Genomic DNA, 17,292 nt, shown 5'->3' on the forward strand with positions numbered 1-17,292 from the left:
TTTTCTACACACAAAAACGCCTCCGTTCTCAGCCATCAGATCAGTTCTCAGAAGCATCCGACGGTCGCTCCTTCATAGAGCATCAAAATCTGAAGTCTCTGCCAAGCACCACAGCGCTGAAATTCCAAGCCTTCAGATTAGATGGTAGTTGAATCCAACGGTCGCTCCCTTGCTGTGCATCGAAGTTTGATATCTCCGCCTAACACTACAACACCTAACTCCATCTGGCGTCGTTGATTTTGTTGTATTATATAATCCAACGGTCGCTACAAGCTTCACTTCATCTCACCATCCGATTGATCTTTCATCTCCCTATCCCACGGCTCAGCGTCGCAGATCATCAAACTCGATACACTCGCCTCACACCCTAGCGACCGAGCACCTACACCTCAAACAAACGCACCCTTCCCTTTCTCCATCGAACCATCTCCTCCATCACCCCCCTCTGCAGAACCACCATACTCCGTACCACCACCATGTCCGTCTCCATCACCACCACCTCACCCCAAATCACTCCACTATCTTCTCCCCAAATCACTCTACCTATACCCATCATCACTATCACGTTTTACATCAACTAATCTCCTCAATTTCTCATCTCTGCTCACTGAAACCCTAGGTGAGAAATTGAAGATATAAGTTGATGTTAGAGCAGCAATTGGAGCGGGAGATGACTCAGGAAGAGAAATAGAAGAATGGGTCGACGAGATGGAGCGAATATCTCATCAACAGTAGGTAAATCAATTTCACCAAACCCTAGTTCTACTGATTTTGGGGGAAAATTGGGGGAAAACCCAAAAAGGTGTAATGGGTATAAATGGATGTGATGTGAAGTGTGTAGGGGGACACTATATACCTCTCTGGACTAGCCAGTAGAGAATTTGAGACAAATTTTTATGAACTTAAAATTTCAGTGCTTGTCAGTTAACAGTGGAGTATTGCATATGTTTTAGTTATTTGATATGTTGCTGATTGTGTCTAATTTATATCATATGATGAATGTGAATGTTTTATACATGGTTAGCATGAGCTAATCAGCTTCAGGCCAAGGCTCAGTGAAGCCTTGTGCACTGTCAAGTGTAAATGAGCTAGGATAGTTCTTCCCTGTATGTTTTTGATTGTGCAAATGAGAGATGCCAATGCTCATAGAGCCTGTGATTGGCTGTACTGTCAAAAGACAGCCAATGCTAGGGGTAGACTAGTGAGCAAGTTGGTGTTCTTCCATTTCTAGTTGTATGCTTAGGAATGAACATAACCTAGAAACATGCCACTTGATTAGGACACAAGGTGGATCATAAGCCTTGGCTTACCCACCAATTCCCTCTTAGTAATTTACATTTTCAGTTCTAAGTTTGCTTCCTGATCAGTCATTTTCTTCAGTTACTTTTCTTGCCTTTCATTTTCTTGCACTTTGTAGCTACTGTGCACTGAAGTCAGTGCACTGAACTCACCCTGCCCTTGGCTGCCAAGCCTTGGTTATTTGCTGCTTTTCTTGGCTGTTTCTTTGCTGCTTTATCTTCCAAGCCTTGGTTATTGTCTGTTTTTCTTTACTTACCTTGCATTCTTGTCTGTATGCCATTTACCTTGCCTGCCCTTAGCTCACTACACACTTTAGCTAGGAAAACTTCTTATATGCTCCTCTCCCTGTGGACAAACCCCTACTCCCCCTTTTATTACAAATCTTGACCTTGTATACTTGCAAGTGTTTTGTGTGCATCTTATCATCACACCACTGGTCACTAGGATTGGTGTGGATGAGGAAAAACGGCTTGCTGGTTTTTTGGGAAATTGAAGAGACGAAGTGTTGTCGAGACTCCTCGACCGAGCAAACTGCTGAACCTCACACAGATGCACTGCAAAGGGAGTTCTTAGATTCGAGAGATCAATCTGTAGGACTCCGGCCTAAACCAAGTCAATGGACGTTTCAGAGTCAATTCGGTCACAAAGAGGGAGATGGGTTGATCTGTAGGAGGAAAGTTGAGAATTGTGTGGGATCAATAATGATCAAGGATTGCAGATGTGTTGAAGGTTTCTGCAAATTTGATGAACTGCTGAAGTTTAGTTATGTGAATAAGTTTTAATCGAGTTGTTGACGAATGATGATCATGATCAGTTGTCCTCGATTTGGACTTATTTATATTGCAAGAATGATGAACACCCTGATCCCTGTAAGTGTGACGGTTTCTTGAGTGAAAGAGTGGGAAAGTGGAAGATCGTGGTGAAACCAGTTCCAGGTCATGCGGAGACTTAGTTAACCGTCCACCCACTACTTTGCTAACTCCTTCAACCGTTGCACGACTTACTCACATTCTCATCGTGGATGAATCCACGTGCCGTAGGCCGCCAGACCAAAACCCTAATTGATATCCCCCATGTGACATGATTGATGTCTCACGAATCGTGGAGTCTGCATGACAGACGTGTATTTGATTAGTCACGTTGAATGATTAGACAATGAGTCTAGATTTTGTTGAATTGAGCATGAATGACGAATTGCTCAGTAGAACATTCGAGTAACTGAGCAAGTATTGCTCGACGAATTACTGGATATCGATGGTTGGATCAATATTCGAGCAATTGAGCAAGTATTGCGAATTACTGAATATTGATAGTTGGGGGATTGAGCAAGTATTGCTCAATTCGACAAATTACTGAATATTGATAGTTGGGTCAATATTCGAGCAATTGAGCAAGTATTGCTCAACTCGACGAATTACTGATAAATTACTGAATATTGATAGTGGATCAATATTCGAGCAACTGAGCAAGTATTGCTCAGTTCGACGAATTATTTATTGGTGACGTGACCCAATAAAATATTAATGAAAATATTGGTAGATTACCGAATATTAAATAATTAATCCGCGTGTTGTTTGCTGGATCAACATAAATTTATTTAATGTTTTAACTTGCTCAGAATGATGATTTGTGGGGCGTTTGTTCGAAACCCTAATTTTGATCAATTGCTCATTAATTGACGAATTGCTGAAAATAGGTCATGAGAGAATGAGGGACCGACCACATGGGATTATGGGTGTCCATGTGATGCCAATTTCTCGAGTGAGCGTGCATCAGGGTCCTGAGTTGACCGGTTGGTGAAGGAATGATGATTAAATGGTGGTTTTATCATTTATTGAAATAGTGCTCGATTGAGCATTAGGCGATAAAACCTAATTTATGGAGAAATGAGGGACCGGAAAAGAATGCATGAAACCGGCACTTGAGGGTGTGGGACCAGATGATGGTCAATTTAGAAAATCCCGAGTTGTTTGGAAAGAGTTTGGACCCAATATGAGCAATTGCGCAAATTAGGTCAAAAGTGTGAAAACGTGTGGGACCGGCTCATTGCAAGCCTTAGAGTCGCCCTTGGTCGGTCAAGGGAGCATGCCCGTGTCTCCATAATGCTCGAATCTCAGTCCTGAGAGTTTCGGCATTTTTTGATGTGCGTTTGAGCAATATCTTGGATTTTCAGAAAAGTTCGATCTTTGACTGGAATTCTCGATTTTGCTCGAATGAGCAAGTATGCTCGTTTGATCAATATTTCGTGAATATTAAAATAATAATATTTTAATATATTTTTCCTGAGTAGCCTAGTTGGTCATGTGACCATGTTGACTTTTGGCTTTTTCATGGTTTGAGCAATATTTGAGAAAACATGGAGAAACCATGAAATCAGAGTAATGAGATTATATATTACCATTTCATGAGATCAGTCGTGGATTCAATCATGAAATCAGAGTAATGAGATAAAATAGATTATCTTCTAGGAATTCAGTGGTGAATATCACGGTAGAATTAATCCATTACAGAAGGGATATTAGCCAGTTAAAGCGTCATACTCGTTCTGAAAGGTGCATAGTCAGAAAACAGCGAGTGTTGCCGAAGTCCTGAAGGCGTTATTGCTCTCAATCTTACGGAGAACCGCCTGGATCTATATACGGTCTCTCTACATAGTCAGGGAACAGTGAGTGTCACCGACGTCCTGAAGGAGTTATTGCTCTCAATCTTACAAAGAACCACTCAATCGTTCTTCTATGTAGAGGGGGGTCTCTCTCATGTAGTCAGGGAATAGTGAGTATCACCGACGTCCTGAAGGCGTTAATGCTCTCAATCTTACGGAGAGCCGCCCAATTATGTTATTCTACATAGAGGGCATGATGAAACGCGAGGTATCAAACGCTCATCTAGTGGAGGCCTTTCGAGAAGCATATTCATCATGGCTTGTAAAATATGAATCGTCACATGCCTGAAAGCCGTGTCAGAAACATGCAGTATCATGACTTACGATTTTGACCTTTGTTGAAAATCCACCATCTACAATTGGTTACACCAATTACCAGGACCGGTTACGCCAATTACAAGGATCGATTACACAACTCTTTTGTGATTGGTCATACCAATTATCAGGATCGGTTACACCAATTACAAATATCGATCATACCATTTAAACAAATGTAAACATTGTTTCCTAGGATGAAATCTTCACATTTACTCATACACATAATCACAATAGCATTCATGCGATTATGTCGATGTCTTATACACGAAGTTCAAAAGATAAGCGTTATACTTTGTATTATAATTACTTAATACTATGTCTACTAGAGTATAATAATTCACAGCTTCGCATTTATGTTTTTAATATAACACGACTTGAAAGATACGTTAGGAATGAAACAATTCAAGTCACAATATTACTAACCTCAAGAGGAAGGATGATGTCGTCGATGTAGCTTGTTACTTCTTCACATTCTTCGAGTCTTCGAGTCTTCGAGTAATACTTGTATGTCTCATAGTCCGAATCTTTCTAGCCTAACCTATACGAAGTTGTCTCTAGTATATAATCAAGCGACTCTTTAATTGAGTTTTGATTCACTAAAATATGACAACCAAACTTGACATACCAACGCTTGGTGGGTTCAACCGAGCTATGCTCTAACAGTTTTGAATGTAATATAGTTATACCTGAATAGTCCTTTGTAGGATGGTTGAATTTCAGGTTCCAGATCTTGATCCGAATAATTAATCCAAGTCTTATCGCGTTCGGCTTCCTGAATTTCCATGTTATGCAAAATCATGCATATGAGTATGGTTTTATGCATTTCAAGAGGATCAAAACTACGATATAGACCACAAACAATAGCGGGCTTACTCTCAAAGTTCCATATGCACTTTTAACATTTTATCTCAAATCCATTTGTTTTCAGTTAAAATACCTCATTCGTTAATGGCTGATTGTATGCTTGAACTAAGGTTGGCCATTTTGGATAGACTCCATTAGCCAGATAATGCCCATGAGTATGGTGATTTTCTTTAATGGTGAAATTAACTTCGAGGCAAATCCCATACTATGGGTTTTCAAATAGGGGTGATTTGTGCAAAGCACTTACGTCATTTGGTAAAGCCGGGAGACAGAAAGAAAAATGTCATTTTCAACAGTCACAAATAGTAGTAGTTTCCCAAAATAACAGTTGATTTTGGGTAACGACCCTTACATTGACCTTCCCAAAAGATGGGGCAGTCGTGCCACACCCATACAATTAAGACTGTCGAACGCGTTTAGAAAGCCTCTTTTCTCGATTTGGATTAGTATTTCTCGAACATATATCTGAGTGTCTTTTTGTAGAACTATTGGACCAAAATGATTAAATATTGCTTTGCAGAACAATGAAAGATACATGTATGCAGTTGTTTTGCCCAAAGGAAGGTACTTAGTGGTGGAATTTGCTAGACACCCATAACATAAAATCCTTACGATTGCAATAACCACTTGTTCAAGACTACGACCTGTAATATTTCGTGCATCATACTGATAATGAAATAAAGATTTTACCTGACAAAAATGATCAATAATCTTTATCACCGAGTGTCGGGGCATACTGCAGAATCAATCCTAATTTTTTTAATCATAATACACATAATTGGGAAGAAAATAATCGTGCATCAGCTTCTAGCGGTAAAATTTACACTGTCGAAACATGTATCCTTCTGTGATACTTGTTGTAGATCTGGAGTTATTGGCATCTTCGCCAAATTTAATTGCATCATAATGTTTGTCACTTCTCTATCCTCATCCAAATGTTGTGATATCTGAATATACATTTGTTGTGTTCATCAGACATCTTGGTATTCATTTGTTGTTTTTCATCAGAAGAATTCGTTAATCATGATTTTTTTCTAAATAAAATGAATTTTTTTATTTTAAAAATAGATATATAATTGTGAATTTTGTGTAAAAAGGTGTGAGTTAGTTGGGAGTGAAGTGAAATGTATATATAATAGGGAGATATAGCCACTGGACAACAACTTATTCTTAGCCGCTGGCGGCGTAATCTCGTTTGTCCCAATCAATCTTTACCCTATGACAGAGAGTTTATCGCTTGATGCCTTTTCTCTTAGTGAATGAGCCAACTTGACCATCCACCTAGTTTGGAAAATTGGCGAAAATACCAATGCCCATAGGAAGCGGCCTTGGTCGACAATATGAGATTGGGTATTTTCAGAAGAAACACGCTTATCTTAACTTGGTTAGGGTCCGCCATGCGAAACCCATAAGTATTATTTACTACAAAACACACAAAGGTAAAAAAGAAGGCACAATTGGAAACTCTCACAAATTGGAGGATACTAAAAATAAATAAATATTATGAAGTAATCTGAACATTAATCGACAGACTCATTCGCGGTTTTATTTTTATAAAAAATATTATCAACGAATAAATTTTGGAATCAACGATTGGAAGAAATGAAGAAGATGAGAAAGAATCGACACCATAAAGAAGAAAAGATAATGGAAATACAAAATGATTTAGGTTTTAGTGGTAAAGGATAGTATGATCTTTTCACCTCGAAAAATTACCCCTTTAGCCAAGATCCAATCTCAAGTATTCCCGGTTTGTGGCAATATCCCAAAAAAAAAATAATCACAAAATAACGGGCCACTGGCACTATGTGGATCAGCCATTACGGCAAAGCACGGTTCACAGTGCCGGTCCGTTCTGCTTCTGAGTTAACTGATGGTCAATTGAATCTGATATTGCCTTTGAACCTGACTTTCCTTTTCTTCCCGCATGAGTCTTCGGTGTTTCTTTAGCTGTCAAACAAACAGAACATCAAACGGAAATGAGTTCTCCTCATCCTTCTCTGGTTCGTTTAAACATCGGTGAGAAAAATATATACACACTCTTAGCCTTTTCTTTTTCGATATTGCATTCGTCTGACTCTTTTTGATCATTAAATTTGTTGCTTTAATTTTAATTTCACATTTATTTGGATCAAACAAGTTCGATTTGATCGATTTTTTTTTTTTTTTACTTTTTATTTCGAATGAAAATCCCTAATTCTTCAAATACCAATAAGTACTGGAATTTTATTTGTGCTAATGTTTTTATGTTCATAGGTGGGAAGAAATTTAGCACAACTATTGACACCTTAACTCAAAGAGAGCCGGATTCAATGCTTGCAGCAATGTTTAGTGGTCGCCACACGTTGTCTCAGGACTCTGAAAAGGTTCTTATTTGCCTGTTATACCTTGAATTTTGTTTATGACCGAATTGGCTTTTCTGAGATCTCTTAAATACTGCACAAGTATTCTCAGTTAGTAAAATACTGATTCAAGTATGGACATGGTACTGAATTAGTTAGAAATGTTTATCATTTATTAGATGTCGGTTTAGTATTAGAACTTGATCAGAACTTGTTTCCTCACCCGAAAAGAAGTAGTACATGTATGGAGTTGCGAATCATACATTGTGATGGCCAAGAGAGGGCTATGCTCATGGTTTGCTTCTTCCTATCCTTCACAATGTATCACATTTATCATCGACACCTCATTGCATGTTCCTTTATGTTATTAACCCATTATAAGGTTTGATATTGTTCTTTTAGTATACAGCACTTCATTCTGGCGAAATGAATGCTCCAAATACACCTTTATCGCATTTAAACTGCGTGTCGGTGTGCTTGAATAGTCACGGAAGTGTAAAATAGGCTTTTCCTTTTACCAGAACAAAAGACTCCTTGTTGATTGTATTCAGTTGGTTAATATATATGATTGTATTCAGTTACATTAGGATTGTGTAACTATTTAACTATGAAATTGAAAACTTTGTATGGCAGTAAATGGTTTTTGCTTGTCTCACCCCTAACTCGGATATCAGTATCGGCACGACCTCCTTCTGTTTCCAGCAGGCAGACTCAAAACTTAAGTCTCAGCACAAGTAGTTTTAGTTTCTTCCTTTTCACTCTATCATCCTATCACCACTTTTCATCTTTAATACCAGTATCCCTTTTTTACTCAAAGAGCACTACAAGTTATTAGGCAAGGGATTCATCTCCAAAGAAAAGAAAGAAAGACATGTTTTCCAATCTATAGTAGTAAAGAAGAAGTTAAAGAAAGCACTACCAACAGACTTCAAGTTCGGTCTTTTTCCCCCTCATCTCTTGAGGTGTTTCAGTCAAGGAAGCACTTCTCATTCACTCTTTTACAGAAGTTCGATCTCATTGCAGGCCTCAAAATGTCTGGGAGGCTTGAGAATAAGCAATTGAGATATTTTCCAAGTCCAACCACTTCAAAGATATGCTTAAACAAACAAAGTTCGTCTTAACACGAAACACTACACCTGCAAAAACCTTGCATTTAGTCATCTTTTGCCGATTTACTATGTTACTGACTGGTGCACAAATCTGCTAACTCACAACATCTGGGCAAAATGGTGATGGGTTTTAAGCTAGAAGTGATATTTCAAAGCTGCCTCAGGTTATAACATAGTAAATTGGCAAAAGACGACTAAATGTGAAAACTCAGGTTATCACATGCATGCTATACAAGATTTCATTTGATGGAAAATGTAAATAACTGCTGAATTCAGAGAATCTGAATAAACAGAGGTTTCATATGTAATATAGAATTTCATTTTTTGGGGTGCTACTAAATGTGATCTTAGATCACCTTTTATCAAGCTATTGCATAAAATTTCTTAAAATTTATCGCTAAAGGACTTACTAGGAATGAGATTCTACTACGTTGTCCACTTATTAAAATTTGCATTGTGTAACAGTAGATGTACTCAAGTACGAAGAATTTGAATCAGCATTTTTTGTATAATACATGATTGTTGCAGGGGCCTGTGTTTGTTGATAGAGATGGTAAACATTTTCGGCATATTTTAAACTGGTTGAGGGATGGTGCTATTCCAGTACTTAAAGACTCGGAGTTTTTGGAACTTTTACGAGAGGCAGAATATTATCAGCTACTTGTAAGTTGTTACTCTCGCTCTAGAATATGTCTTATGCAATCATACTGTTTTAGTAGTTTGAGTGATACTGTGAAGTTTTCTAACTAAGAAATTCTCAACATATTTTACTTATTTGATATTTTAAATTCTTATCATGCAAGTATGATATTTGGTAAGATGCTACATTTATCCAGAGACAGTTTAACGCTAACTTCAAGTTTTTGACTTAAGGGGTCCAGAGGCACCCTATAATGTGACAGCAAGTACACAGCACATCACAAGTCATCAAGCTCATTGAATTCGCCACTCATTCCTTCCGGGAAAAACACACACTAATTTTTTAATCTCATTTATTGCTATCCACAACTATAATCAGCCATCAGCTCTACATTTTACTCACTATCACAGTACATTTGATCATAAGCAACAAAGTTAACATGGATAAGAAATTATACACAATAAAAGAAGTTTCTACAAGCATCCTACCAATAGTCTTTCATCAAAGATGGATTTTCTTCATGATGCTAAAATAGTGTATTTAAATAACTAACTTAGATATTAATCCTGTTGCTTCAGACTCAATCAAAGTTACCTTAACAATTCATATAATTATCACCATAATAATAAGGTTTAGAATAATCCAGTATGCAAATCAACAGGTTCTTTTGCTCAGATCTTATCAAGATGTAGATCGAAGCTCCTAAAAAGATAAACAAAGAAATATCTATCTTTTCTAGAATAGCAAAACTGTAACATCGCTTGCCTTAAATGGCTTTACGGTTTCTGTTTTACTGATGCACGGCAGTTACGATACGTGTTGCACAAATTTTTGTGGGACTTCTTTTTAATATGAAGATAAATAAACTGAGAGTTAGGTATAGTTGTGGATGGTGATAGATGAAGCTGTAGGAATTTATTTGAATAGTCTCCTGATTATGGGTACATCAGCGGCCAGCCTTTATTTTTAGAATGAGATTAGCTTAATACTTGCTCAAACCATCAAATGTTATTTTTTATGCCTTCCATTGACTAGCATGTAAAGATTCTGGGTGATATCTGTACTGTTTGTTTCTGCTAATCAAGTTCCCAAATTGAGCAGGTTTATCAAGAAATGAGTGAGATTCCAAACATTTAACGTAATCTGAGTGAATTATTGCAGGGTTTGGTTGAGGGGATCAATAAGGTATCGAGCTGGAGAAGGGATGAAGATGATCCAAAAGAGAATTTGAAAGCTGAATTGACTCGCACAGATATCATTAAATGCATTCAGTCAGAAAAAGTCAGATTTCGAGGATTGAATCTATCAGGGCTTGATCTATCTAAACTGGCAAGTCTTCCTAGCCTCTGACCAGTATTCAATTCAAGGACTACTATGTATGACAATCCCTGTGAAGTATTTGTCTGCTGGAGGCATCTTTGGTATTTACTGTAGAAAATTAGAATTGGAGTCCTGCTTCTTAAGTTTCACTTGCAATTTGATTTTTGCATAAAAGTAGTGTTTTTAAGCGTCTTTCCTTGTTTAACTTGAATATTCTTGTATCATATTCTCTTCTTTTCTTGTCAAATAAACATTCCCCCCTTTGATGTAGGCGTTACACTAACTTTTCTTCTATGCAGCTCTTTTACATATCCTTCTTGATATTAAACATCTATGATGACGAGGCATTCTATGAGATATACTTTTCATCCTATGTGTTGTTCTGGACTTTGCAGGATCTGTCATACGTGGACTTCAGCTACGCATGCCTTAAGAATGTGTTCTTCTCACGTGCAAACCTTCAATGTGCAAAATTCCGGGTAGGTTTAGTCTACCATTTCTTAGAAGACCTTTATTTGTTCATTCTTTAACTCTCTAATAAGGGTGAGTGGCTGTTTCTTGTACTATTTATATGTGCTTGAAAATATAATCGTCCGATTCTGTGTGCATTAAGTAATAGGTTTTCAGTGTTAGGTTTTCAATATTTCTTGGAATGTCGCTAAATATAATCGTCCTATTCTGTGTGCATTAAGTAATATATTCACTCTCATTTTATCAAATAACACTTGTATTTATCAGAGTGCTGTTATCTATGACTCTAATCCTACTGTGTAACTTACATCATTAATACGATGGTAATTTTTGGTATCTGGATAAGGAATTGCACAGCAGTTAAAACACATCTATGCTCTAAATCCCATCGTTTTATTTGTAATAGAAAGGCTTAAGGTCCTACAAAAGTATAGGCACAAACCAAAAAAGTGTAAGGGGATGGAAGCTTATTTGGCTGATGTAATCAAGTCAGCCTAGTTCCTTTCTCCTGGCTCTTCGATGAGGTATCATTAGTTACTAAAGGTTTTACAGTAAATGCATGTACTGGTCTAATGGGAATGAGATTTCATTTCACGTACTCTAAATGTTATTCGAGTTAGTGTGTAAAATCTTAGCCAAGGCTTTCTATGTATCTTATAAAATGGTAAAGCCATCCTTTCTAAACTCCATAATGCTATTCGTGGGCTCCCTAAGTTTGTTTCACAAGGTGTCAGAACAAGTTTATCAGATATTTATGCATTCCCAAATTTTTATTAGCGTGATTACTTTTCTGTAAGAAATAACAAAAAATTCCATTTCTTAGGAGATCGAATGTCCCTTGATATCAAAACTTCCTATGATGGTGCGCAAATATGCTTTTTTCTTCTTTTATCTTTTGTTTGTACTTCAGAGTTCAGACTTACTGTTTCTATTACAGGATGTGGATGCTGGTGGTTCCATATTCCACAATGCAAATCTACGTGAGCAAGTAATTTCATAAAGAACTTTACTTTACTTTTTTTTTTTTTTTTAAATTTCAAACTTCGCTTCTGTTGATTATTACTAGTTTAGAAGCCCAGAATATTAGTGTTTAGCTTTCAGTATTAATGCTTAAAAAAGGGTCCCCTGTGGCAGCATCAGCATCAAAAAGGTTTTAGATTCATCTTTTTCTTAGTTTGCCTTCATCTCCTGTTGGAAATCTTCAGGGTTCATGTAAAACGTCCTGCCATTTGTTAGTGGCAGGCTGGCAGTGAGGTGATTTTTGATAGGCTAAATAAGTAAATATCAAATGTTTGTTTTCGGCAAGCCATAGGCAAAACATCAAAATGTTTAGCTTAGACATCAGAGATAAGAGATTGAATGGGTTTTTGTGCACTGCTGTGGGGATATGAAATAGCTTAAAAGTTAAAACGTCAAACTATGTAATCACTATAATCCTATAAAATAAGACGATATTGTGATTTGCTATGATGAAAAGCAATTTTTTTTTTTAAATGTTTATTTTCTTTCGCGTTTGTGCTGAATGTTTTTTCATGCCTAGGGAAGGTGTGAATTCACTGGTGCAAATCTACAGGGAGCATTATTAGCTGGAGCTAATCTGCGAAGTGCAAATTTGCAAGGTATGTTGCCAAGTTTTCTTTGCTAATTTCTGTCTTCGGGATAACTAATATTTCCTCTTTTAAAGTTTTCAAGCATTTGACCTTCAAGTAAGCATCGAGCTGTCTTTGCTGTCTTTGTTATATCAGTGATGCTTTCTGAATCCACACTCTGTATTTGTGATTGTTCAGATGCATGCTTGATAGAGTGTAGCTTTTGTGGAGCAGATCTCCGCACCGCACATTTGCAGGTGGAGCTGTCTTGACATAAGTTTTTCTCATGCTCCTTACATTTTCATCTTTCTTACATGATGCAACATAGGAACTAAACTAATTACTAGTGTCCATCCTACTAGAATCATACTGATCTTTTAAGCCTTTCAGACTGCTGATCTCACTAATGCTAATTTGGAAGGAGCTAATCTGGAAGGGGCTAATTTAAAGGTAAATTTCTCTTTATCACAATCAAACAGTCGCTATGCAGATGATATTGGAGATATGGTTACTCTGTGTCTAGTCAGTTGTTCGATACAATTTCGTTCTTGGTGTTGGAACTAGGATCAGGAAGAATAAAAGAAAGAAGTCCCTTATATGTAGCTATTTAAATTGATCATGTAATTTTTAGGGAGTTTGATATATTTACATCATTCTTGTGGTCCCAATCATATATCTAAGTATAAGCGATACAGACTGGGATGTATGGTCCTGATCATACGTAAGCCTTTCTTCTAGCCTACCCAACTTGTTTGGGACTAATGGCTTGGTTGTTGTTGTTGTTGTTGCAGGACACTTGAAATGCACGATCTATCACTTGGCTATGCGTTTTTTTTAGCTTAGTTAGATCTAAACACACTACTTCATCATATTTTCATACGAACAAATTCATGATGTACAATAGTAGAGAAATAGAAGCAATAGCTGTGTACCGTGTTAATTATTTCATATTTTCGTTCCATAATGTTCTGGATCATGATTTCCATATTAACATTCATATATTTCAAAGTATTACAAGTGTGAATGTACTCTCATACAGGCCTTCCTGAAGCATCCCATTTGGTCATGCTGTAAAATTTTCCCTTCCTATTCAGCAACTGCTCATGGTTCTTGTTTCTTAAAAATGCGGCAGCTTTCCCCTCTAATGCTTTCTTGTACCTTCATTACGTCAATAGACCACAAGATCGCTGTAAATGATTCTGATAAAGCATAACGCACTGGAGGCTAATTTCTGAGTTATCTCTTTACAGGGGGCGGTGTTAAGTGGTGCTAATCTGCAGGGTGCAAACCTTCAAAGAGCCTACCTAAGACATGTCGACTTACGTGATACGGTGAGTAAATTAGGTAAAATTTTGCGTTTCATTGTGAAAGTATTTCACTTTCTATCTTATTGGCATCATCATCGAACATACTTAAAGGTGACACTGAATCTTGTTACGGGTATCTACAGAAAAGTTAGCATGGTACATTATGCAACTGAGGTCATCAGATTATGATTAACCATCCTTTACTAACACCACTTTATTTTACAAACATCAAATATGGAAGTAAATTGAGAAGTGTGAAAGCTTTTGGTTACAAATTGAGACTGTTATCTATACATCGTTAACAAGAAAATAATCTATCAAGTGTAACTTGTTGCATTAGCGTGCAGCTGTTCAGCTGTTAGATTCAACTGAGAACTGCTAAATTTGTTTCTTCGTTCTTGACACTCGAGTAACAACAATTTTCTGTTCATCGTGTTCTCTTAAGGGTTACACTTTGCAACCATAGACCTTGTTATCTTGTTGAAACTAAGGATAAGATATCCTTGAAGAATTGTGCATTAAGCTTGTGAACTAGTTCGTTACTTTGTTCTACAGTTACAACTCCTATTTTACAGACTGCAAAAGTTCATAATTTTTTGGTCTCAGCTACGCTGTTGAAAAAGAAAGAGCCTTTAGGCATAGGTAACATCTTAATGGTTTGTAAATTATGTTACATTTACCTCAAGATAGGTTCGATATTACTGTGTCAGAGTGATATCTTCTGATATCTGGAAATGGCTGATTGATATCTAGCAACTCGAATGAAGAATGTGGTGGGACGTGCGCATTTTCCTGTTTTCCTTTCTTCTTTGCAGCCGTTTTAATGCTAATAAGATATTTTGTTTTTTCTCTTTGGTGAATTAAATTGATTAATGCTGTCAATCTTGTTCATTTTTTGTTCATCTGTGTCTCAGCACTTGGTCAGCGCAAAGCTGGATGGTGCAAATTTGCTTGGAGCTATCAGATGATTTATATTTCTCAGGGAACCATGGAGGAGGATATGTTAGAGGTTAATAGCTGGTGAAGTCATGCCAAACATTTTAGGGGCCTCTAGGTGAAGTAGGATATAGGTGCCCCTTTTTATCTATGCAAATATATGAGCCTAATATATACTCCCTCCGTCCCACCATTAAGTGAACTATTTGGTTTTTAATTTTGTCCCATCATTAAGTGACCTATATCACTAAACAAGGAGATATTTCTAAAATTACCCTTTTAATTGATTATAAGAAATATAAGAAATATGCATAATTTGATAGGCATGTTTATATTCGTTATGTAGGTGTTTTAAAATGCTTTTCAATGGTATAAAGTTTGCGAACATCCGTGGTGTAGTTTGAGAGATAAATCATTTCAAAATTTCATTAATTATTATCCATAAAGATATAATTGTAAAAAATGCTTAAAAATTTCTTTTTCCTTGTTTGCCTTAAAATTTGTGCAAACTTCAACTAGGTCACTTGGGAAGGAGGGAGTATTTATTTTTTTTCTTTCTTACACTACATAAATGAACTTGGGAGTAGGGAGTTCAATTTTTTTCCAATATTTTAGGTTTGAAAGTCACCCAGCTCGCCGTTGCTTTACGGTGCATCCTGAATATATAATTCAGGACCAAGTCTTTGCCCGATAGAAGTCATATAATCTTGCTTGCCGACTCCAATCCGATTAGTGTTGACGCATTGCTAAGCCATGCGTGGTCCAACTGTGCCATAAAGAAACAGAAGTTGAGATTCTCCTTTTGATTAGACACCAGAATATAGTGAGAAACTATGAATAGCTGCCAATCCTCCATGTCGTGACAAGTATTTTTCTTCATTGAATCAGTAGAGAATAAAATAAAGATATTAGATTAGATGGACAAGTGGCCGTCTATACCAAGAGTCTACTCTCCATCTTCCTTTACGCATTACTGAAAGGAAGGATTTCTGCCTTCGAGGAAATGAACTTTTGAGTTCGTGTAACGAACCAGAGGATTACACGTATACAGTTGATTCTTGAGCTTGAGCCTTCTTTATGATTAAAAGAGTTGATTCCTTCAACTTGGGTGTAAGAGTGAGACCATGTCCCCTCGCAGCATCCCAAGTGTTTTTGTCCGTTGGCTATCAGCCAAAACAAAAATATCCACCTCAGGATAACGTCTTCCTTAATTAAGATCGTACTGCCGGTGCAGTAACTCCGTTTCTTCGGTATTCCAACCTTTGCGCGTCCAATGCGCGTCGTCATGCACCGAGCAGTCTACACCCTAGTTAGCAATTAGGTATTTGGGAAACGTACGGAACGGCAAACGTACGGATATTATTCGGATTTGTAGAAGTCAGATTCGGCAATAGTCCGCTCAACTGTTCGTGATTCGGCTATGAATCGGTACGGCATACATACGTGTATAAGTCGTTTCAGAAATATGAGTTCGGCACGCAAAATTCGGGGTATGTTAAATGATAAGAAAACACATTTTAGTGGAGAAATGTATGTGGATGGCGTGATTTTGCAATATCTAGAATATATAGGTACTATTTTCAATAATGTGCACCAACAAGGTCGTGGAACAGTGATGTGGATGTTGTCTAACGAGCTTTGGACGCTATGGTTCGACTCCCCTTGGAATCAGTTTCTGGGGAAATTTGGAATAAAAAATCGTTTGGGCTGATTATTAATAGTTGGGTTGCGAAGATGGGCCTATATGTTTGGAGTTAAGCTATTCAACTGTATCCGAACCAATTCGTACAGGGGTCGGGGTTCCATTCGGACGGGAGTATTATTCGGAAACGACGGATGCGGAAAAATTCGCGTATTATTCGCGAATGATGCGGCGAATTGCTAACTAAGGTCTACACTCTTGCATACTAGCACCATTATGCTTTTTCTTTTTGCTCTCTTTTCTTCTTTTTTTAACTTCCCCTTTAAGAATGACTTAACCGCACTAAACGAGTTTTCTTTTTTCCTTTTGCCCTTTACAAGGGTGTTTAGCAGTTCTAGTAGGGTATATAAAGACTCGCGACCAATTAAAATTGCCCCATAAAGTACTTCCAAAATTTGACGTGTAATGGAGCTTGGCAAAGTGATTCAAACTTGTAATTACAGTAGTTAATGTGCAATAGATAGTAAGTTTTTTTGTCGTTACATGTGAAGCTTGGACAAGCCAGCATATCGTGACGTAGAGCTAGAGAAGAAACTATATTTTCCCTGTTTCAACCGATAGTATGTCAAAGGATTCGTGGCCGTATTTTATTAGTTCATGATAAAACCTGTTGCTGTCACGTCACTGTTTTTTTTTCTTTTTCTTTCCTGACATCCTAACCATGATCTCCATCCTATCATATGCCAAAGTAGATAAATCGAGTTTCAACTCTTGCTAATTAGTTATTGCTTTG

General features: G+C 37.3%; 1 protein-coding gene across 2 annotated transcripts; it reads left to right on the forward strand.

Annotated features, from left to right (window-relative positions):
* The first annotated feature begins 7,047 nt into the window (after window positions 1–7,047).
* On the forward strand, window positions 7,048–15,183 carry LOC113308466 (FH protein interacting protein FIP2-like). Of its 2 annotated transcripts, none has more exons than XM_026556934.1 (11): window positions 7,048–7,162; window positions 7,400–7,509; window positions 9,123–9,257; window positions 10,396–10,563; window positions 10,950–11,033; window positions 11,963–12,013; window positions 12,566–12,644; window positions 12,813–12,871; window positions 13,005–13,064; window positions 13,865–13,945; window positions 14,836–15,183. In XM_026556934.1, the coding sequence occupies exons 1-11, from the start codon at window positions 7,123–7,125 to the stop codon at window positions 14,887–14,889; spliced, it is 921 nt and encodes a 306-aa protein (XP_026412719.1). In that variant the 5' UTR covers window positions 7,048–7,122; the 3' UTR covers window positions 14,890–15,183. The 2 variants fall into 2 exon arrangements, with proteins under 2 accessions (XP_026412719.1, XP_026412720.1); XM_026556935.1 differs by having other exon boundaries at window positions 11,963–12,009; window positions 12,571–12,644.
* The last annotated feature ends 2,109 nt before the right edge of the window (window positions 15,184–17,292 follow it).

This window comes from Papaver somniferum, chromosome 9 (genome assembly GCF_003573695.1).
Source record: "Papaver somniferum cultivar HN1 chromosome 9, ASM357369v1, whole genome shotgun sequence".
Taxonomy (NCBI): domain Eukaryota; kingdom Viridiplantae; phylum Streptophyta; class Magnoliopsida; order Ranunculales; family Papaveraceae; genus Papaver; species Papaver somniferum.